This window comes from Bactrocera tryoni, chromosome 5 (assembly GCF_016617805.1).
Source record: "Bactrocera tryoni isolate S06 chromosome 5, CSIRO_BtryS06_freeze2, whole genome shotgun sequence".
Lineage (NCBI taxonomy): Eukaryota > Metazoa > Arthropoda > Insecta > Diptera > Tephritidae > Bactrocera > Bactrocera tryoni.
Genome location: NC_052503.1, coordinates 59,516,492 through 59,541,435, shown reverse-complemented (window position 1 = coordinate 59,541,435; position 24,944 = coordinate 59,516,492). Strand labels below are relative to the sequence as shown.

The 24,944-nt window shown below is 33.4% G+C and overlaps 3 protein-coding genes across 11 annotated transcripts in view; all 3 read left to right on the top strand.

Annotated features, from left to right (window-relative positions):
* The window catches only part of LOC120778688 (neuronal calcium sensor 2), a 54,781-nt gene extending 30,689 nt beyond the window's left edge, over positions 1-24,092 (top strand). Inside the window, exons 1-4 of one of the 2 annotated variants that reach the window (XM_040110632.1) lie at positions 5,428-6,521; positions 6,837-6,980; positions 21,506-21,634; positions 23,720-24,092. In XM_040110632.1, coding sequence (XP_039966566.1) covers positions 6,411-6,521; positions 6,837-6,980; positions 21,506-21,634; positions 23,720-23,896 — 561 coding nt within the window. In that variant the 5' untranslated portion in view covers positions 5,428-6,410 and the 3' untranslated portion in view covers positions 23,897-24,092. Of the gene's footprint in view, positions 1-5,427; positions 6,522-6,836; positions 6,981-21,505; positions 21,635-23,719 lie in introns of those variants that run through there. The other variant, XM_040110633.1, reaches the window with a different exon arrangement.
* The window catches only part of LOC120778689 (flightin), a 71,787-nt gene that overhangs the window by 30,686 nt on the left and 16,157 nt on the right, over positions 1-24,944 (top strand). The window lies entirely within an intron of this gene.
* The window catches only part of LOC120778687 (neurocalcin homolog), a 59,831-nt gene that overhangs the window by 30,832 nt on the left and 4,055 nt on the right, over positions 1-24,944 (top strand). Inside the window, exon 1 of one of the 8 annotated variants that reach the window (XM_040110628.1) lies at positions 21,751-21,764. The exons of the other annotated variants lie outside the window; for them this stretch is intronic. The gene's annotated coding sequence lies outside the window, so the exon portion shown is untranslated. Of the gene's footprint in view, positions 1-21,750; positions 21,765-24,944 lie in introns of those variants that run through there. 8 annotated transcript variants of the gene reach the window in all.

Sequence of the window (24,944 nt, the reverse complement as noted above, 5' to 3'; positions counted from 1 at the left end):
AATTGAATGATTCAAATATTTGACAAATAAAAATATTGAAAAACAAAACAAACAAAAATTGAAAACAAATTTGTATGGAAAAATGTTACTTTTTGGTAATTTTCCAATTTCCCTTAACATTTAGGAGGATGAAAAATAGATGTTGTCCGATTCTCCACCCTAGCCGATATGCACGCTAAGATTCACGAAAATCGGTCGAGCGGTTTCAGAGGAGTTCAATAACGTACACCATGACACGAAAATTTTATATGTATGTACATACATATATTAGATTACTCCAAGATCAAACGGGAGGATAGTAAAGTAAAATATCACAAACTATTATTATTTAATAAATACGCCTACGAAAAAAACTATAGTTGTTGAAAATTTAATTCTCTGATTTATTTCTTAACAAACATAACAAATTCGGCGATGGCGACGGCAGAGGTATTAGCGACGCTTAATATTTCAAGCAATATGTACATATAAGACCCTCACGGTTTTTAGAAATGCCTGGTGTCCCAGCTATCTCCGAACCTTTAATCGGAGGTCACCTAATACGAGATAAAGTCTTTCACGTTATTTGTCATTAAAAACCAACGTTCGATCATGTTTAAAGATTTCCACCGAAGAAAAAGATTCACCAAGCTATGTACTTATATGTTTTCATCGATCGACTTCCCTTCCGAAACCCATAATAGAATAACGTACATATTTTTTTTTTTGAATTTCGACAGTTATCGTCGTTTCTTTTTTTCGCAACGTGGCGTCAATTGGAGATTCCAAGCGAAGCCAGGTCCTTCTCTACCTGGACTTTTCAACGGAGAGAAGGTCTTCCTCTTTCTCTGCTTCCCCCGGCGGGTACTGCGTCGAATACTTTCAGAGTTGGAGTGTTTTCGTCCATACGTACGACATAATCTAGCCAGCGCTACCACTGTCTCTTAATTCGATGAATTTTGTCAATGTCATCGAATGCAACATTCGCCGTGGCCAACGCCCAAAGGACCATACATCTTTCGCAGAACCTTTCTTTCGAAAACTCGTAACATCGACTCATCAGATGTTGTCATCGTCCATGCCTCTACACAATATAGCAAGATGGGAATAATGAGTGACTTATAGAGTTTGGTTTTCACTCGTTGAGAGAGGACATTACTTCTCAATTACCTACTCAGTCCAAAGTAGCACCTGTCAACAGTGACGTGGGGAGTGCGACGACTGTTTGCTTGATAACAGGAGATATTTCGTCTTGCCCTCGTTCACTGCCAGACCTATTTGCTTTGCTTCCTTATCCAGTCTGGACAAAGCAGAACTAACGGCGCGGGTGTTGGTCTATCCCTTTTTTGGGTTGGGCAGAGCACACTTAAATTCCAATCGTTGGGCATGCTTTCGTCGGACCATATTTTACAAAGAAGCTGATGCATGCTCCTTATCAGTTCCATCCGCCCCCGCCGCTTTGTAGTTCTTCAGACGCGTAATTGCTATTCGAAATTCTTCATGCTCGGGCAGTGAAACATTTGCTCCATCATCATCGATTGAGGAATCAGGTTGACTTTCTTCTCGTGATATGTTTTCACTGCTATTCGGCAAGCTGGAGATGTGTTCCCTCCAAAATTTTAGTATGCTCTGGGCATCGGTTAGTATATCACCTCTGGGGCTTCTACAAGATTATGCTCCGGTCTAGAAACCTTCTTTTAGTCGCCGCATTTTTTTGTAAAATTTCCAGGCATTATCCCTGTCTGCCAGCTTGTCAAGCTCTACACGACAGTATAATTCTCATCTTAGAGCGAACAATTTAAGTACCGTATCGTATAGGTCCCATAGATTGGATCACACATACTGCGTTATCTATAAATATAAATACATATACAATATGGTAAGTATACCTTATAAACATGTTATTGAAAAGTTAAAGAAATCGTATGAAAATATTTCGCCAAACTGTAAAATGGATTATTTACAGATTTGAACCACTGTGAAAATGTGGTTCCGAGTGAAATTGTTCTATGCTTTCGATTGCCTCATTCTAGAAGTTAGAAATTATTGATGGAGCTTTGTGACGAGAAACTAAGATTGTAAAGCGTTTAAAATTGTTGGCGTTCTGTTATATATTGACAATTGATGTTCCATGGGAGTCTATGTTATTCTATTTGAATTTTTGGAAATCTTGATAACATTACAAAGAGTGCAGAAAAAATAAGGGTGTTTATTTTGGGTTGGGTTTTCCAATAATGGAGAAAATTTATTCATATTCTAAATTGAGGTTTATAAAATTTCCTCTGGAAATCTGTATTTAATTAGGTTGCAAGTGAGTTATTTCTAAATAATTTTCCTGTTAAAAAGTCTTAATCACTCTTTTCGATTTTTTTTAATCAGAACATTCAATTCAATCTGACTCACAACTAAGTATCTGAATACATTCACGTAACGAATTACTATGTGTATGTGTGAAAATCTTTTCCTTTTATATGCATATATGTACATATACATATAAACACTTGTGTAGATATGTATGTATGTTTGTACATAAAAGTCAAATGCGTCAAAATTAACTGTTGAATGTATTGTGGACTCTTGTGGAGAACAAAATACAAGTTTTACATCACATACATACAGTAGCGGACAGTGAAATCCGGACAACTAAAAATCATAGTTTTTCCTTATTATTTTAGTGGAATGTTTAAATTTTTTATCTAAAAATACAGAATACGTAGCACTTAACAATTTTTTTTTTAATTCGTTTTAGATATTGTATAATTTTGGTAGCTAGCAATATAAACAATATTTTTTTTATTTACATTAGAGAAATGATATTATAGTTTTAGTTAAAGGAAATATTAATCTATACAAAACACTCTTTTTTAGTATTTTGTCAAATCTCCTTTGCTTTTTATAACGGCTTTTATACGCCCTGGTATTGAATTTATGAGGTTTTTTTATTGTTTCTGCTCCAATACCGTTATACCACGCTTTTTCGAGAATTCCATCCAACTCTGCTAAATTCTTTGATCTCTTCTGTGCTACCTGGGTCTTCATTATAAACCAAAGTTTCTCAATGGGATTGAGATCCAGACTGTTATCTGGCCGATCCAAAGTCGAGATTTTTGATAAGTAATTCTTCACCTTAAAGAAAGAAAAAAAGACAAGTATAAAATTTGTAATTAAAAGTAAAGCAATAAACTCTAGTTGTACAAAAAAATCGATACTTACTATTTTGGCACGATGGCAGGGCGCAGGGACATCCTGAAAAATAAGGACATCCACTCGTGAAAAGTGGTTTTCCATTGTAGATTTTAAATTTGTCTCAAGTATCTCCAGATACTAAATCCCATTGACGGTTTCTTCTATTAGGGCTAGCTACCCAAGGCCATAGTAGGAAAAGCAACCCCAGACCATTCGGCTGCCTCCTTGCTTAACAGTTTTTTGAACACATTCGTCCTTGAACCGCTCACCAGTTCTCCTTTTCACGTAGGACATACCGTCGCTGCAAAAAAGTTTAAATTTGGACTGTTCTGAGAAGATTAAATTTTACTTGTCAAGTTGAGTCCAATTTTGATGTTCTTTTGCCCATCGTAAACGGTTTTGACGTATTTTTGAGGTTAAAAGTGGTTTTTTAGCGGCCCGACAAGCGTTCAAACCAAGCCTTCGACGAACAGATCTTGCGCTAACTTCCGTACTGACATCTTCAAGTAACTCCACTTTAATGTTGTCAGCAGTTTCAAAGCGATTCCTTAAGCTGATACGATCTATCGCCCGATCTTCTCTAGAACTTGTCTTCTTCTTTGCTCCACAGCCAGTTTTTCTCTTAAGAGATTTGTTTTTATCGAAATTTTTAAGAAATTCTCCGATGGAAGACTTGCTGAAGCCAACTCGTATCACTAATTTCCCGAATGTTCAGATTTTCTTTCGCAAAATCAAAATATTACTTTTTTGCAATTCGGACGTTTTTTTAATTTGGCATATTTAAGCTTTAACGAAGCTTCGTGCTCGTGCTTTGAAACTATTGAAAAAAACTAAAAGTTGTTATAAAACGTGTACAGAGCACAAATTTATGTGAAAGAATAAACGTTTCGGCAGAAAATTACACTTATCGGTTACAATCGTGCTTTAAATACAAACCGATGGGTTGTCCGGATTTCACTGTCCGCCACTGTATGTACATATATGCATGCCGTACATATGTAAAATGTCCGTCCAAACAATTGGAATGGTAACCCTAGATCATACGAATTAAGCGCATGCACAGAGCTATATACATACATTGTTCTTTGAGTCTGGTTGCCGTAGTACTTATAATAACCTGAATAAATGTGTGTATATGCCAGGCAGGAAATCAAAGAGGGAAATCGTGTATTTGATCTCTTACATATCTACGGATATGTATAAAAATGTCAAGCCTCTTTATCTGTGCATAAATGTATAGATATTATAAAATGGGTGTTCCCTGCATACAATTTTCTAATAGTGCATTTTCCTGGGAAAGTATATGCGTAGACTCACTTCTCCGCATATGCATATAATTCATCTTCGTTTACACCTAATCCTATGAGTTGTGATTCTGGATATTATTAGATTTTTAATATCCTTCATTTAAAATGCCAACTATCTTTTCAACTTTGGTAGCTGTCTATTGACAAATCGCAGTTGATCGACAGTATCTAATTTTTGTAATATATTATTATACTTTTCGGTTAATATATTTTCGACCTGGGAAATAGTTAAAATTATTTATAGTCTATAATGATAAGAGTAAACTTTTATTTATGCAAGTTTTAAAAAAGTATGAGCCGTTAAAGTCACACTAGAAAAACGTGAAAAATTTCTTTCAAAAGCTAACAAAAGCTTCATGTCCGATAGAGATTTTCAAAATTTTGAAAGTGAAGTCGTTATTGAGCTAACTTTAGTACGTAGTACATAGATTTAAACTCGTTTTTGATTGTTCTTAAAACTATGCAGACATGAAAGTCAGTGGACAAGGTATTCGCTTTAAAAAATATATCTTTTGATTGAAAAAGTTTCTTCTAAACATTAAGCAGTTGTTTCAAATCGCTTTCAAACTTTAAGGTTATATAATATGCATGAAATACTTAGTTTGTTGCGGACGAAAGACGTTTTTGTGTCGTGTGTGTTACCGTCTCTAGTTTTTTTTAAGTATGGAATGCAACTACCATGTTGGTTTGTATTTTAATGAATTGAAAATTGCGCGCAAAGTGTTTCCTACAAGGTACGCATTAAGTTGTCTTCGCAGGTGTATATATTCGTAAAACGGTATGTATGTATGTATACATATGTGTATGCATTTATACGGGCATAGTCGCGGAAGTTGATTTGAAAATGAAACCTTCAATGTTGGTGCTTTCCACTAGCTAGTGTATACCTACATGCAAAAGGATCTGCTTACTGCGCATGTACACTATCGAACTCGAAAAGGCTGTTCTCTCCCAGCCTGGTTATTGCATTTTGTTTTAAAAGCGACTTTCATACAATACACAACACAGATTTTCAAATAAAATACTCTAACTCTGTATACAATCATAAAAAAAAATTAATTCAATTAGTTTATTAGAAAAAGTGAAGCATAACGGAAATATCAGTTACAAGCTAACAGAAAGGCGTGTGGGAAGATTTGTTTTATAATAATAAATATCGCAGCAAAGAAAGTTAGTTTTTCACGAATTTGTACTCTGCTCGGTTAGAAATGAATCGATTTACGTATCGGAGCGTTTACGAATTGTTGCATTGATTCAATTTCTTGGAAGTTCAAAATGGAATAACCTACATAGCAAGGAAACAATATTATCGATTTTAAATGTTGCGTTTTAGCGAAGTTAAATGAAACGCAAACCCCATTTAACGTTCAATGTAGTTTAGTAAAGGCAAATCAATTTGTTTGCAGTGCAAAAAGTTGAAACGAAACCAAAAAAATATTAAAAGTATAAGTTAAAAATTTAATATACATACATATACATATACATATAAAAAATTGCAAAGCACCAATTGAAAACCAAAAAGCTTAAAGCATTAAATCAACAATATCAAAAGTGAAACTTAGCATAGCATAGCAGCCGCAGCATACAGCATAGTGCAACAACAACAGGAGCCAGCGACAGCACCCAATCACCTTCTTAAAAACACTTAGTAAATTAGCACTAACCCAACGGAGACGGTTCTACTCACTTAACACATATTACATTTAACTGCAACACCGTTATACTGATCCGCAAACACAAAACCTCAAATTACTGCTAATTCAAAAGAAAAAAAATTAATAAAAATCAAAATAAAAAGGAAAAATAAATTTAAATAAAATTGCATACACAATAGTTGTGCTCGAGCAAAAACTGAAAAAAAAAACATTCAACCAACAAAATAAATTGAAAGGTGAACTGCAGACTGTAACTGTAATACTTTTTAATTAGCTCGAAAAAATGGGGTGCTTAAGTAGTAAAGACCGTCTGACCAAAGAGGATATGGAGTTTTTGAAATCGCATACACGCTACGACGAGGCCACAATTAAGGAATGGTATAAAGGATTCAAGGTAACTAACTGCACATCATGAATACTTTCTTGCTTAAAAAATTTTCGCTACTACACACACTAATGCGTCTCTATGTATATTGCTTATATACTACCGTATTTGCTATTATATGAATATGTACATACATATGTACATATGTATGCAATAAATGCATGACAACAACAACATCTTCACGCAACGTATATCAACTGCTCACTTCGTGTTACTACTTTTACTACTACTGCAACAACAAAAACAACTCTAACTATATTTCGCTACCGTGTGTTTTAATTTCATCGGCATACTGTTTTGTTTCTTATTTGTGCCACACTACAGCAAGATTGCCCCAACGGCCGTTTGACGCCGGCCAAATTTGTGGACATGTACAAAATGTTCTTCCCGTCTGGAAATGCCGAGGAGTTTTGTGATCACGTTTTTCGCACCTTCGACATGGACAAAAATGGTTACATTGATTTTAAGGTGAGTGCATGTTATACACATAACTTAAATATTTAATAACACTGTAACTGTATCGCAAAATGGTGGTACGAAGGAAGTCACTTCCGATTTCTTGATTGTTCCGAAAATCTACATGATTGCAAACGAACATCAGTTAGACTGGTCAATACTGCAAACACGCGTATTGACCAGAACCCTACGGGAATTTCATAAAAAGTCATTTGATCTATTTCGTGGTTAATGTACAACAATTTACTGTTGTTACTACATACATCTGATGCCTAAAATAAACTAAGCTTTTTATTTTTTCATCATTAGCATTCCCAAAAAATCCTATTATTTTAAACTTTAGGAACCAGAGTGGTGTAAGAGAATACTTTACTCACTTAATATGAATATGGGGTATATGTAGTTTGAAAGAGAGAAAGCAGAAATCTATAAGAAAAATTTACCTCAGTGCGATAGCTTCAAAAATGTGATTTTTTGGAAATTTATTGAAAAAATATTTATCAATTGTTTTAAAACTTTAAGGGTATACAGGATAGGCAGAGATGTGTGCGGCGAATTCGGAAAATATTGTTTTGATAAAAATGCTTTTAAGTAAATACTATACTGTACTATACGGCTATACTTTTGTATCCTGTAACTCAAAAAGTATTTGAAATATTTATTTCAAATTTTAGAGTGATATTTTTATATTTCTAACCTATCGAAATATCAAATAACAAAATATTTTTCAAAATTTTCACTAGGTATTTCCTTAAAGCTTTGAATGTACATATGTGGTATTAAAAAATACCGATCCCACAAGAGATGGAGATCTAGTTAAAAAAAGCAAACATTCTTAAAAAGTGAGACTTAAAGAAACAAATATATAAAGACATAAATTTTCTAAATTGATTCTATTTATATGTACATTATTTACAAATCTTTTTGTGGTAGAAAGAAATATTCAATTCCTGCTACTTTAATATTGGTAATACATATATATGTAATTATGACTCTCTCAAAGTTCTCTTACATTCCCTTAAGAGTTCTCGAGTTCCCATTTATGTGTTTTACTTTATTCTAACTAGGGTTTTTCGTTAGCAAATTACTGCATTTAATGTCAGTTCCATGATTTTTCAATCATTTTTTCTTACTACACAATACGTTTTGGTCTCAAAAAATGTTCTTAATTACTTCCTCGTGAATGAGCTACTAATTTGTTAATTGTCAGATTTTGGTCAGAAATACACCTTTAGTTCAAAACAGTTACAAAACACTTTGGTTCAATCAAGTTTTCAGAAGGAATTTTAACATGTGTTTTGTTCAGGATCTCTGTGCTTATTTTAACAATTCTGCTTTACCCATGCATCTATTTTGTCTAATTGAATTGAAGTCAAAATCTGTTGAATTTTTTAATATTTTTCTTTTCTATCAGGAAATTCTGGTAATAGGTGCGCAACTAAGTTCTCGTTGTTTTTATATCCTGAACAGGGTATATTAAGTTTGTCACGATGTTTGTAACACCCAGAAAGAAGCGTCGGAGACCCTATAAAGTATATATATAAATGATCAGTATGTTGAGCTGAGTCGATTTAACCATGTCCGTCTGTCTGTCTGTCCGTCCGTCCGTCCGTCTGTATATATACGAACTAGTCCCTCAGTTTTTAAGATATCCTTTTGAAATTTTGCAAACGTCATTTTCTCTTCAAGAAGCTGCTCATTTGTCGGAACGGCCTATATCAGACCACTACAACATATAGCTGCCATATAAACTGAACGATCGGAATCAAGTTCTTGTATGGAAAACTTTCACATTTGACAATGTATCTTCACCAAATTTGGTATAGATTATATTCTAAGGCAACAATGTAATCTCCGAAGAAATTGTTCAGATCGGTTAACTATAGCACATGGCTACCATATAAACTGAACGATCGGAATCAAGTTCTTGTATGGAAAACTTTCACATTTGACTATGTATCTTCACCAAATTTGGTATAGATTATTTTCTAAGGCAACAATGTAATCTCCGAAGAAATTGTTCAGATCGGTTAACTATAGCATATAGCTACCATACAAACTGAACACATAGTTACTAAAAGAAATGCACCTGTGAAGGGTATATTAGCTTCGGTGCAGCCGAAGTTAACGTTTTTTCTTGTTTTTTTTTTAATGAGAATGCAATTTTATTGTAAGGAAGTGGTTAAATGAATTATTTGAAGTATTGCCCATCTTCCTGGCAAAGCGCAAGCCATTTTTCGAAGACGTCTTATGATTGGAACTGGTTCTGAGCCAGGCCATGTGCTGTCGAATGGAACAAATAATAATCGGACGATGCAATAGTTGGGGAATATGACAGATGGGGTAGGACTTCCCAATTAAGCGTTTCCAGGCAGGGTTTAGAATGAGCGTTGTCGACGAAACCAATGACTGCACGCTGTTTCACTTGGAACAGTATTTCCGTAAACTTTTTGGAGTTCCCAATGTGCTTCTGCCGCCGTATTATTTAATCTAATAGTTTTTTCAATTAATTTTTTTTATTACACTGCTGCTTAGTTAGGCTATTTATATATAAAAGGAAGAAAAAAATGTCACATTTTCTCCGGAGTTAACTACAAAATTATTAAACGGATTTAGTAGCGCATGTCTCCATTTTGATCCATAAGTAAAAAAATATCCAAGTCAGATGTGCTTAGTTGTAATAATTGCAAACCAATTCTGATTTTCAATGGTGTTACAGAATCTATTGGATTTTCGTACCTTCTTATTCTAATCAGTCCTTTCCTATGGGGCCTAACTTGCAAATGAATAGTGCAGTTTATTAGTGTGAGAAAACAGTGTATAAATTAAAAGAAAGATTTTTAGAGATCACAGTAATCCACTTGACGCAAGGGTAATCTAAAGTGGCATTTAGTTTGCATTTATTTGTGCGTTTGCATGCATTAACATGCTGAGTTATAGATTTATATCACATTATCGAAGGGTTTCTATGATTTCCAAATCCGATACGTTTCGAACAAATAATGCATTAAGATAAAAAAGCACATGGAAATTGTAATTAAGCTCCCCGGATTAATGATATTTCAAAAAAATGTATTTTGCTAAGTTGGTAAGATTGACAGTACGGGATTTTTGCAATGGATAAAAATATGTTACAAAGAATATGTCCCACATTTTGTATTTCTAACCAATTTTCGTTTGCGAAATCGTGTTGGAAAAGACTTACTGTGATTCAAAAACACAAGCCTTTAAATATAGTGAAGAGATCGTTGAAGACATGCTCGACTCGTCCCGATAAAGCTGAATTTTTTTCAATAGAGTTGTGATTGTGACCGAATTTAATGCCAAAAACGCAATGAATACCATCGATCAAGCACCATATTCACCCGATTTGTGTCCGTGTGATTTTTTCTTGTTCCACAAACTGAAACTTCACTCGACCGAAGAGATAAGACAAAATTGCCTAAAGGAGCTGAAGGCCATGGCAAGATGTGCTTATGAAAAATTTTTCGAGGACTGGAAAATCGTTGGCATAAGGGCATTACATCTAGTGAGGATTATCTTGAAGGCGACAAAATAAATATCAATAAATTAAATATTTGATGTTTTATTTTCTTTACATAGGCTGTTAAATCGGACACATAAACGGCTTTATAGTTAGTTGAACGTCAAGTAGAGATATACTATATGTTTAATTATTTATTATTTTACCCAAATTTATTATATATAGCTACATATATTGCTCCACAATTTAATTTTTCTGCTAATTAAAAGTCGATGCGGTGAACGGGAATCAAATAAATATAAAATAAGTCTACTGTAATTGTAGCTACTGTTAGTTAATATTGAAACCATAAGTTGGCAGCCCTCAGATTAACTCCATTCAGAATTGACCCTAGTAGAATATTTGCTGTTTATGCTTGTAATTAGAATATAACCGAGTATAAATGAAGCATGAACATGGTAATAAGCAGTGATAAAGAGATGCCCAACTCTCCTGTCATTAAAAATGAGAGACTTGCTCACCTACCCAACTTTGAAAGTTGACTGGATCTGGTAGATTTTGCAATTGGAATGACTTGAACGGCCAGATTGAAAGTCTACCAAAAATATATGTGAACCGAGGGATTTGTTGCCGCCGTTAAAGTTCGCTAATAAAAAATCAATATTTATTTATTTGTATAGTTGTAGCATAGTTATATGATATTTAAAGAATATTCTGTGAAAGTTTTATAGAAAAATATTAAAAAATGAGCCGGTGACAGAGAAACTTCGCAGAACTTCCAAAAAAAAATTGATTCGCGGTGAACCGCATAACTCATGACTGGATCATTTGAAATTAAAAAACCAAATTGATTTGATTAGTTGATAAGTTTCCTCAGGTAACGCTGTCGAGTTTTTATTTGTTTAATGATTTTTCAATTTTTTACAGCGCTCGGAACTCAAAATACTGATTTATCACCAAAAAAAAAATCAGAAATTTTGTTGTTTAAAAATAAGTTAAAATTAAAAAAAAAAAACTCGACAGCGTTATCTCACAATTTATGTAAAGAAAGACTTTGCAAAATTTCAAAAGGATCGGTTCAGTAGATTTTGAGCTACAGAGCTCACCGGCTTCGAAAAAGTGAAGTTTGAGAAAAACACGTTTAAAGTTTCACAGCCGCTCACAACCAAATCGGAGGGCGGAGACTTACAAGTGTATATCTCCGACAATTTTGCTTTAATTGCTCTCAAATTTTCACAAAACGAAGTAGTTTTTGACCAACGTCGTTATCTCACTACGAAACTCTGTTAATGGAAAAGTTCAATGTACTTAAATGGTTGAATGGTTTCAGGTTTTGTGTAAAAAGAATGTAAATAAATGTTATAGATCTTTTCATTACCTACAATATTTCTTATTATCTTTCCGATGAGTTTCATACTACTATGATTTTTATACTCTTACAACCTGTACAGAGTACCATATAATATTTTTTCACCTAACAAGATAACGAGGAAAGTTGATATCCGGGTGACTGTCTGTCTGTCCGTACGTCTTTCCATGCCAGCTGTACTTTGAGTAAAAATTAATATATCTTGACGAAACTTAGTGTGCTTGGAATGTTTGTAACTCAGTACCTATAGTTGATCGAAAATATCGTTCAATGTGTAGAACATAATTGAAATTCTGGGATAAACCTTTTCTGACAAGGGATTGAATCGGTGTTTTACTCATAACAGTGTATCTTTGTGCCTTAAATAGATACATTTGAGCGAAAGCTTGACCTAGCCCCTAGATAACTAATATCAGGATTGTCGAATATCTGGCTGACTTATGATTGGTTTTTTAGTATGTGGCATGTATTAGTATGAGGTATTAGGAAAAATAAATAAAATCGGGTCGATGCTACCCCAACTCCCATATACTAAGTGTCTGTCAGTTGTATACCTTAAGGAATTTCGGTGCAGCGATAACTTGAGTAAAAATTAAAATATGTTGACGAAACTTGGTGCACATGTTCCCTGGTATCCAGAAAACCTACAGAGTGCCATAACCAAGTACTAAATTAATATACAAAATTATAATTTGGTAGAGGATATCATAGTAACAAAGAGCACCTGTGGGCTAAACATTTTTTTTATAATTGGCCTAATTTACATATTTTTCAAACTAAAGCTATATCAACCTTACTTGCAAAGAACATCTTCAGACTCTGTGAAAATCAAAAATGTAAAATCAGATAATAATAACGCCCACTTCCCACTTTGAAACCAGCTAAATCTCAGGAAGTACCTGACCGCTTGACATATCAAATTTGGTGTGTGAAGTTATCCGAACATTCCTATCGTATACTGAGAAAATGGGCGAAAGTGGATGACAATCACGCAATACGGTGTGAAATGAACGTTGAGGTACAAATGTGTTGGTTGGAAACATTTTTCTGTTTGGTTGGCATGATATTTATCACACTTATTTATTAACCTTACAAATATTGAACAAACAACATCATATTTTGTCATTGCGTTGGAGATGACAAATTTTCTACCAAAAAGTAATGATTTGCGGAAAGCATAAATTTTTTGTTTCCATTTAAAGAAAAGTGCTTCAGAGTCGCATCGAATGCTTGTCGAGGCATATGGTGATCATGGTCGATGGTAAACCGAAAAAAACATTGATGACATTTTGCTTCAAAGACACGAAAGAAAAATGGATGTGTTTTAAGAATGCTAAACGAAGAAAATCATGGGTTAATCCGAAACAACCATCAACGTCGATTTCAAAAAGATCGATTCGGTAAGAATGCAATTCTCTGTGTGTGCGATCAGAAGGGTATAGTATATCATAAGCTTTTAAACCCTCATGAACCTGTTAATACTAATCGCTACAGACAACAAATGATCAATTTGAACCATGAATTGATCAAAAACGACCATAATGGACCAAAAGACAAGGCAAAGTAATTTTGTTACACGACAATGCACCTGCACACAGCAAAATCGGTTCAGGATACAATCAATGTACTTGGCTGAAAGCTGATACACCACTCGCCGTATTCACCAGACTTGGCCCTTTCTGATTGCCATTTGTTTCCATCGATACGCATTGGCTGAGTAGCACTTCGATTCCTACGGAGAAGTCGAAAATTGAGTCTCTGATTAATTTATTTTAGACGAACATTTATAATGTTGTGGTATCCATTAATTGCTAGAAAAGTGGACAAAATGTGTAAATGGTCAATACTTTGAATACATTTTTTTTTTACTTTCCCACTAAAAATCTAATTCATATCGGTACACGTGATACAACAGGTCTATCTATTAAATAGCTTAAAAAGAAGCGCTTCCAAATAATCGCCTAGCGATGATTCCTTTTCGTGTGACAGCTTGACACATAACACAAAGTATTACATATTTATGCGAGATACATTTGATCAAAAATGTCCTTAATGTGTCTTATTAATGAGAAAATATGACTTTGTTGAAGTCTGTTGTTTTTTGTTTTGTCATTTACATATGGACGTTGTATCGTATATATCCTATTTATGACATGAAAATATGCGACTAGAAACCGAAAAGTTTGTGTGTGTACAAGAAATATATAGCACACAATGGTGTATATTAGTTTTGGTTTTTAATTTTTGTATTTTGGTAGGAGAGTTTAATTTTGTGTTGTTGTTTTCGTAATAACTCAAAGTGGAATGCTGCTCTACAGCAGCATGGTATCCGTTTGTCTTCTGACATCAACACGCTACCACGCTACAAATATACATACAAGGTGCTTTCCAAAATAAACAGGACTTTTTGAATCTAGCGCCCCCTGGTGGCGCCATCTATATATCGATTGTTGCGTTAGAATCTGCTATCTTTATCGATTGTTCAGTGAGACATCATGACATTTCATCTACTGGACGTGAAGTTATTGCGTTTTAAGTGTCAGAATGTTTGTGTTATCGGTGCGAAAATGAGCTTAGAACAAAGAACCAACATTAATTTTTTTTTTAAATTGGTAAAACTTTTAACGAAACGATTCAATTGATGAAACAAGTTTATGGCGATGATTGCATATCCCGTAGCAGAGTGCACGAGTGGTTTCAACGTCTTCAAAGTGGTCGTGAGGACCAATCAAAATCCGATTGTGTGCACGATTTGTTCCGCATAAATTGACTCACGACCAAAAATTGCTCAGAATCCGTCTCACCGATCGACCAAAAATCACATTTTAACCACTCCCTGTATTCACCGGATATGTCAACCTGCGACTTCTTCCTTTTCGGAAATATGCATTTGACCATGAAAGCAGACGTAGAGGCCATTCAAAAGCTAAAACAATCGTTTGAAATGCTTTTGGACCGTGCAAAAAGCTGTATTGAGCAGAAGGGGACTATTTTGAATAAAATAAATTTATTTTGCCGAAAAAAACCATTAAGTTCTGTTTACTTTGGAACGCGCCTTGTATATTAATGTGTATATTTATACCTTAAACAGGGTTTGCCACGAAGTTTTTCGAATACCAAGTAACAAATGTCAGAGATCCCATAAAATATGAGCTAAGCCAAACCCGTCTGTGTGTATACCTATACGCGTTTTTGGAGATATCCATTTATAATTTTACACACATCCTTTTCTACCGAAGAATCTAATTTGTTGGAAAAATATTGGACCACTATAGCATATAGCTGTCATACAAACTGAGCGATCGAAACAAAGTCCTTGTAAGAAGAGTTTTTTATTTGACCAATTATCTTCACGAAATTTGGCATGGATCACCTTCCAAAGCAACAGTATAATCTCGGAATATGTTGTTCAGATCGGACCACTGTAGATAGAGCTGCCATAAAAATTATCCGATCAAATTAAATTTATTGTATGGCAACTTTTATTTGGGAAGGGTATTATGGTTTCGATACAATCGAAGTTAACGTTGTTCCTTGTTATATGTACATATATGGTGTATAAAGATCGATATAATAATAGTTACACAATACTTTTTCAGGTAAAGCTCATCAATAAAAAAATTTATTTAAATTTTAAAGAGAACCGCAAACGTACTTACATATATTTTTCAAATATTTACAAGTTAAATTAAATAAACTTCATTTAAATATATATACTTATATGTAGATATAAAGTATATCCACCATTATTCTGGATTACTTTATTTATTCGTTTGGGCATACCACTGATTTAAGTCTGACAGGTTTCTTTAGGTATCTCATACCAAGTTTGTTGTTTGCACTCCCATAACTGGTCTTTGTTAGAGAAAGATTGACTCGCCAAATTTTTTTTAGTTCTCCCCATAGGTTTTCTATTGAATTTAAATCTGGGGATTGGCTTGGCCACTTCAGAACGTTAACATTGTTGTCTTCAAAATATTTCTTAACCAGTTTGGGGGTATGTTTTGGGTCATTATCTTGCTGATATACCCAACGTAATGGTAAGTTTTCTTCAGCATAGGGTATCATGACATTTTCAATTATTTCCTTGTACAGTTGTTTGGTATATAGTATACCTACTCCATGACGTTTTCACCTCCATGTTTCACAGTTTTTTTTTGTGAATCGAACGTGAAACTCCTTTCCTTTTGGGCGATGCACAGTTCTCTCACAATCGTTTCCAAACAAATTAATTTTCGTTTCATCGCTCCATTAGATGTTTCTTCACTCTTTTGCTCCCTCAGGTCCTGACCAATCTAAATGACTTCTTGCAAAGTTTAACCTCATATCTAAATTTTTTGATGGCATTAATGCCTGCCTAACGCCTGCGAACTATTTGAGCACTTACAACATTTCCAATTTCTGCTGCTATCACTTTCGAAGACTTGAATGGGTCCTTTTTACAAATAGTTACAATGTGGCGATCAAGAACTGTACTCGTTTTTTGTGGCCTTCCACGAGTCTCCCTAATAGATTTTCGCTCTAAAGCATTTTTAACAAAATTATGAGACCTTTCCATTAATTTCTCAATTTCCCGAAGCGATTTTCCTTGCTTTCTGAGGTTTGAGACCAGTCGGACTTCTTCAACAGTGCAATGTGACTTCCGACCCATCTGATTAAAAAATAATTTAATTTATCTGCAGGATTTTGAACCATAATGAAAGAAAACTTACCAATTCAGATAAAAAACTGGATAAATTTAAGTTTGTTTTCACAAAAAGCTAAGTTTACTTACATATGTGTATCTATTATATTGAGCAATTTTTTTTCTGAGTATTTACGCAAAACTGACTACGCATTAACTCGGGGATTCACATGCTTCATTCTCTTAGAAATGACGAGCCCATATTATCTTAATTAAATTTACAGCATAACTGGTCGCATACAGCCCATAAAAAGTTTTTTAAACTATTGAGAGTACTAAGTTTTATAGTGTAACTATTATTTTGAGCGGGTGTGTATATTGCGGTTAAGTGGCGCTCATGCAGATGTATCCATGTTTGCCCATTGTTCGTTGGGTGCGTTGTTTTACCACTGGCTGCCCTGGTGGGCCGGCACGACAAATTTAAAGTTACTTTTATCGCGTGGTGGGAGATAATAGTGTTTGGTTTATATACTTGGTATACATACTTATTTTAAAAGACAACAATGCGAAAAACGCAGTGCAGATACTTGTGTGTCGCATTTGTTTTAATTCCTTCATTAAATGGATTTATTTCTGTAAGCATTCATTTCAGCACGCACGATTAACCGAACAGCGGTATACGCCCCGCCGCGTTCACCTTACGCCTCAAATTCACTATTCAGCTGCCTTCCCATTCATGCGCTTCAACCCGAGTACAACAAAAAAACACAAAAATAGAGAAAAAGTAAAACAAAACTTTCTGTGTGTATTTGTGTTCCAAGGAAGAGATAAACTGATGTAATTGATTTTACGCAGCCAGCTTTACACACACTACAACTACATACTTACATTTCCAACAAAAAAACAGAAAATCATAAGCGACAACTACTTATATTGACATAACAAAAAACAAGTAATAGCTATAATAAAACAAAGTAAGCTTGAAAATAAGGAAGGGTACAAAACTGTCGTTGCAAAGACAAGTACAAGTATAGTATATGTATGTATGTGTAAGTGCATGCATGGTATATATGACGCTGGAACTGATATTGACGCCATTCTGCAGCATACGAATACATAATACATATGTATGTACATATGTATGTATGTATCTACTTGTAATCATAATTTCTGTAACCAGTCTCTAGTCTCTATTTGAGACATTTTGAGGTAAAGTCTCAATTTGTGACTAATTACTATTCACTCAACAGTCTCTAGCGTTAGTCTCAAAATATTGACTCAAACTTGAGACCTGGTAATTAGCAGGTCATAAAACCAAAAAGAACTCTTGTCTGCCATTTTGAATATGCTGAATAGAGATCATCACAGCTATTAATCGATTGTAGTTATTTTCTATTTTGTAAGCAACTCAAACACGAAAAGGTTAAAATTAAATCAATTTTACATAAATTTCGTAAATATTATGAAACATACATATATATATACATATACATATATATATTTTTACTTTTATTGATAATTATGTTTTTTGACTATGTTATAGAAAATTTAATATTTGTTATCGACATATTTATTTTCATTCAAGTTTAAAAACATCTCTGAATAATGAATTGTAATAGATTTTGTGACTGTCACTTACAGAATAGCAAAATCGTCTCAAGTCTCAAAAATTGTCCCTAACTCAAAATCTCAAATTTAGAGACTTGAGACAGTATCACAGTACAGAATCGCACGGATTACCGTACTACTATGAGCAAAAAATAGTAATGCCCGGTTTCACAGTAGCAGTGCTTAAGTAACAGCTGATTTTTGTTCTGAATTTTCAGATATTTCTCGAAAGAAGAAAAATAACAAATTATTTTTTGTGAAAAAATATGGAATCGGATTGGGATTTCCGCCAGTTCCAATAGTTGCTCCGACTTGCTAGCGGTGAAATTCGGGGTTCTTTTGTTGTTTTAAAATTTTCAAACATATTTTTATGGATGATATTTGTAAAACATAAAATTTTATAGAAATTAAGCATTGACTGTGAAATGCAAACGACTACTCAGTCTGCAACAATGCTTAGCTAAGATTTTATTTGGGAACAACTTAAGTATGGACTGTGAAACCGGACAAAAGACTTTGTTCATAATTTGAAAGTTCTTAATTTATTCTTCAAAATGTATGTCGTAGCGTAATTTAGCGAAAAACTAAATAAGAATGTAATGCAGTAAGCGACGGTGCATTATCGTGGTGCAAAAACCAAGAAGCGTCGGGCCTAATTCGGGCCTCTTTTTACAATAGTTTCGCCCAAACGACACATAGCACTAAAATAGTATTCCTTGTTAACAGTTTGGCTGGTCGTTTTTTTCCGGGTCGTAAGCATAAATCCAAACCTCATCCCCAGAAACAATACTTTTCATGATATTTTGGAAGCCGGAAAGCATTACTTCACAGAAGTTAACGCTACGCTGTTTTTATAAAAAATTGAGTAATTTTGAAACCAATCGTGCTTTCAATTTTCATAGACCCAAATTATCTTTAAAAATGAGTTATACTACTATATTCCAACGATGTCAGTAAGATCTATGACTGATAATCGTCAATTCTCAAGCACTAATTTGTTTGTTTTATTGGTGATGGCCGTCCTAGTTGTGGTTTGTTGTCAACGCGTTCTGTTCGCTCTTTGAATAATTTGTACCATTCAAAAACACTTGCTCGTGGCAAACAACCTTAGCAACCTAGAAAAAGAAAATTTGTATTGTTTTGAAATTTTGTACCCACAGTAATGGGTACATATGCATATGTATATCGGCTGCTGTTCGACTCATCTATTTGTAAACCATTTTTGGTGAAAAAGTTACTACTTTAAAACTTACACAAATAATATGTATGTACATATCGTAACATTTCGGAAATTTACAGAAGAAGGAATGAAACATAAGTGAAACAAAATTTAAATATTGATTAAAACTGGGTTATATCTGATAGCAGAACCTTAAAATGTTGAACATATGTACTTATACATACATATGTATGTAATTTGAAGTAGTGGATCGTAATCAATGACGCACTCAATTTCGAATTTTTTGATGATACGTTATTTTGCATTTTAGGTGACGATATATAAAAATCCGAAGTAGAAAGTTTTCCCCACTTCATTAATTTCCTTTTTGGTTAAGTTCTTGAATTTATTCAGTAAGTTATCGCACTTTCAGTGGTTTTCCACGTAACTGTTGTATGGGGAGGGGTTATTGTCTGATTTTTACCCATTTTCACAGAGTTTGAAGAGGTGACAACTGCGTTCATCTGCACTAAATTACCGTTTTGTATCTTAATTTATTCCATTGAATGTAATTGCAAAATCGAGGGTGATTTTGCAAAAAAAGGTTTTCGTTACTAGCTTCTGCAGGAATAAATGAATAACTAGGCAATTTTTCAGGTCTTTCCTGTCTTGCTTCGGGAGTACATAACGAAATAGCGTTTCATTTATATTATAATAGAGGACCCATCCACGCTTCACTGTGCCTGATACATAGATAATAATACTACTACCATCTATATGATTTTTATTAGTTGGGTTGTAACTACTAGTTAATGAGATATAGGATTTTTGTGAAGCAAATTGTGTTAGTTTACAAAAAAATGGATCATAAAGCATTTCGTGTGTTAATAAAGCATTTCTTTTTGGGGGACAGCTGTTGAATTTGGGCTTAGGGAAATCCACCGTTGAAAAGATATTTGCTAAGTTGGAAACAGGCGAAATGAGCACCGAGGACAATGATGCTCTAAAGAGTCGAAAGCTCTGTGCAAAGTGGGTGCCTCGCAAGTTCATAATCCAACAAAAACAACGAATAACCGATTCTGAGAAGTGTTTTGGGTGCTTTTTAATCGTAATAAAACCGAATTTTTGCGTCGGTGTGTGACAATAGAAATATGCTCCATCATTTCTCACTGGAGTCTAATAGACAGTCATTCTAGTGGATTGCACATGATGAACCGGTTTTCAGGCGTGGAAAGACGAAAAAATCTCCTGCATTATTGAGCCAGTTATAATCTATTTTACTGCGTATTTGGTTGCAGTTCTTTTCTACTATTCCACATACTTAGCAATTGTATTAGTTTTGAGGAAGAATCTGTTTAAAATTGTACGCATATATTCAAAGGATTCCTACAAACGTGAATTTTGAACAAATGCTTATTATTTGAAATATATTTTTGTATTTATGAGTTGTATTAAATTTTGACCTAAAGAGACCGTTCTTGAGTTATAAATGGTGTAACTAACACAACTTTCTTTTAGTATATATGTATATAGATATATATTTGATAACTCCATTAGTCTTAGGTGATAAAAACCATTACATAATTATTATACTCTAAAGCAACATGTTACGAGGGTATAAATATTCAAAATACAAAAATATATCCTATAAAATTGAGAAGAACTGGTTACTTGGTCGTTAAAAGTGTTAGGGACTTGACAGGCAATAAGAGACTTCGAGTGTGTATTTCTGCACTGAAAAGACTTCATAGAAAATACATTTATTATTTGAAGTTCTCAACTTGTGACTTATGTGACCACTTATCAGAACGAAAAACCCAATATCTGTTGCCAAATATCTACCTAACTTTTTAAATATTTATCGATTAGTTGTAAATTTGTAGTTATAACGCGGTCGCTTTATGAAATAATTTGAGCATTTATTCCTTGTGGTCACTGAACTGTATACATATGTTTTACCGTCCCTGTAAACACATTTTGCATCCTTCGTTGATGGCTACTTAGTCTCCTGTAGGCGGTTCAAGGGGGTTATGTTCCATATAGTCACAATAGGTACTTGTTGATTTGTAGGCTTTTTATTTTAATAATATTTTCATTAAAGTTTTAAGAATTTGCCACTGTGTATGTGTGTGAGATAGGTTTGTATAAATATAATAATCATAAAAGCAAGTATAATTTTCCAAAAACTCTTGCGGTGTTCTTCGTTCCATAAAATTATAATAATACGAATTTTCCATTCTAAACGTTTTATGGATTTATTCTGAATAAATTCTCAATTAATCCCTTTATATAGGAATTTCTACTTGCTATAGACGTTACATCGAGTGGCACTCCCGAGGAGAAGCTTAAATGGGCTTTTCGCATGTACGACGTAGATGGTAATGGCGTAATTGACATACAAGAAATGACGAAAATTGTTCAGGTAGTATATATTGCATTGTACACTTATCATATGGAAATATGTATGTATGTAGTTATGTAAAATTACACAGTTTTATTTGGTTTTACTTTTGATGTGAATCAGTTATTTAAATTCTCCAATTAAGTAATTGGTACTACTACACGGTGTTTCATATTGTAGGTACATTTATATATATGTATATTTAGATACTCGACGTACAAAAATATATACAGTCCATTTATTTTGATTATCGTATTCGAATAAAATAATTATCTTGTGATATCTAATTGTGCTGAAAAATTTACCCTGAAACTATGAATTTTTTATCCGTTATAAAACGTTCGACGAATTTGAATATAAAGTTTCTTAATAGTTATACAAATTATATCAAATTTCGTTAATTAGATTAAATAGTAACGAACAATCCCTGAAACACCCAGTATAAAAGTACTTTATGCCTCAAATTTTTTTTTTTAATTTAAACTCAGTTTTTTTTTTATTTATTTTCTTGTCTCTGTTGATATTTTTTGATGTCTACTGAAAGTATTAATTTACAGCCCTATTCTCATGCCCTCACAAAAGTCACCAACCTCACTACAGTGATGTTTCTCACTATAGTGAGGGTTACCTTATTCTGGCGAAAATTCAAAAGCTCAAATGCTCACTATTCTCACAAATATCTGTGACGTGTGAAAGCAGCCATCATAATAGAAAACATCTGTTTGTTTTGTTTTAAATCAATATTTTACATTTTTTAAAAAATTGAGAATTGAGTGTTATAATTAGCATGGAGGAACTATTATTTGTATATGCGGCAATTGTTGAGGAGGAGGAATCGGGCGGTAGGAGGAAAGTGTTAAAATTTTGAACTAGAATTGACTAAAAACGGAGCGACGCTAAATGGTAATGCGATAGGCGGTGGTAGTAGTGTTTAAACTATGGATTATTAAGTTAAGCCTTGCTTATAGTTGATTTAAATTGAATTTTTCTTTACAATTTTATGAAGATTTGTAATAAAAAATGAATTAAAGACAAAAACAAGTTTTAAGAACTAACGGCATTTAAACGTTTATTTTTTCATAGAAAAATTTAAACACGTACGATAGTGATACATTTATGCAGCACATCTAAATACAAAATGCTGAGAAATGCAGAAACGTGTGAGGAACGAATCTCAGTGTATAATTAATTACGTTTGTCGTAAATTTTCTAATTGTATTAACTAATAGTTTTAAAATTATGATGGTCGAAAGCTATACATTTAACTGTAAGGAACTGCTTAGATAGTTGGGGACAAATCGGTCACTTTTTCACATTTGCTGAACTATTTCGCCCGTGGACCACTGGCTTTTAACATATTGCATTCATAATGGGATAAAATTTTAATAGATATTTTCGATAGATATTTTGTTGATGTGCTTAAGTCTGTGGTGTTTTGGTTTAAAACAAATCTGCAATTATCCACGTCACAAGAAAACCCGCAAATGACGTCATAAAACCCTCTTTAACCAGCTCCCAAGCGCCTCCGTAAGCCTCCTCATCAATACCTTGGAAATTTATGGAATAAATGTACACAATGCCACAACTGATACCAGCGAATCTATGGAAACATATGAGAAGTTTTTATGAATTTACATATGATGTATTGTTATTGGGATATTCCTTACAGTACTAATCCCAGGAAGCCCTTTAATAGCACAATGCCCCATACTATGACTAAAAGAATGCCAAAAATCTGTCTCGCCCAGTAGATAACGTCTAAGAATTCATCCTGCAAGAGAAAACATTATTGAAGGTTGTTTGCTTATTTTTCTTAAAACAGCTGTTTGACAGCTAAAAGCTTTTTACCTCACGTGGTGACTTTTTTAAGCTTTTTTCTTATGAGGTTTGAGCAAGAATAGCCTCACAAAATATGCCTCACAAGAAATCTCTCAAATTTTTCCTCTCAACTCAATTGAGAGGTTTTTTCAGAATAGGGCTGTTATTTTTACATACAATGCAAACATACATTTATTACTTATTTGTAGCCAAATTTATGGTCTTACTCTTTTTGCTTTAATTACCTAAGCGCGTTGTGTGCGTTATATTCTTTTTCACTTGTTGCAGGCCATATACGATATGCTTGGCGCGTGTTCATCGAATCGACCAGCAGATTCTGCTGAGGAGCGTGCAAAAAATATTTTCGCCAAAATGGATGAAAATAATGATGGTCAATTAACCCAAGATGAATTCTTAAAAGGGTGTCTGCAAGATGAGGAACTTTCAAAAATGTTGGCCCCATAGACATAATTCAACACAAAAACCCCCGGAAAAAACAAAGAACAAACCATACAAAATAAAAAAATAAAAAGAAAGAATTAAAACAACAACCAAATAAAATGACCATTGTGGTTTATGTAATTTATTGAATCATTTATATCACAATATTTATAAATTTACATTTCCTAAAATGAATACTAAGGCATCTACTAAAAATTAATACTGTGTTTTAATGTTTTCACTCATGCATGTATGTACTGTACATATGTTGTATGTACTGTACATATGATATGTAGAAGTATGTATACAAGTATTTGTATATACATATGTATGCATGTATGCCTAGTGCACAAATATTATTTTATTTCTTATTTATTTGATTAATTTTCCTTGTTTAAGAGAAACATACTACTATGTAAGAAGCATATGTATGTACATACATACATATGTGTTGGTAGCGTCTCAAATATGTTTAATAATTAATTTTTTTACATAGCGCTTCTCTTTTCGTATCTTTTGAATATTTAATATGCATTATTATTTTCAGAATTTTTAATTATTAAAATTGTTTTTGATGTAAAATCTATAAAGAAATTGCCTTCACTCTGCCGTTTTGTTTACATTTCATAAATATATTACTCAGTTTCAGTTTGAAGTGCACTAATAATTTGTAGAAAATTCATTCTTGTATTTAAATAACAAAATATATTTTTATTATAGATAATATTGTATGTACATATCGTCACCGGAAATGCAAAATAACGTAACAACATTTACGGAAATTTACAGTGGCATAAATAAAACACGAAATAAAATGGAACATGAATGAACAAAAATTTTAATATTGGTTAAAACTGGTTTATATCTGAGCGCAGAACCTGAAAATTTTGAACATATCTAATATTATGTATGTAATTTGAAGTAGTGAAGCGTAATCAATAAGACACTCAATTTCGCATTTTTTGATGATACGTTATTTTGCATTTCAGGTGACGATATGTACTTGAGTACTATTACCAAAATAATCAATAAATGAATATAACAACTTTTGCATTGTAAGTTTTATAATTTT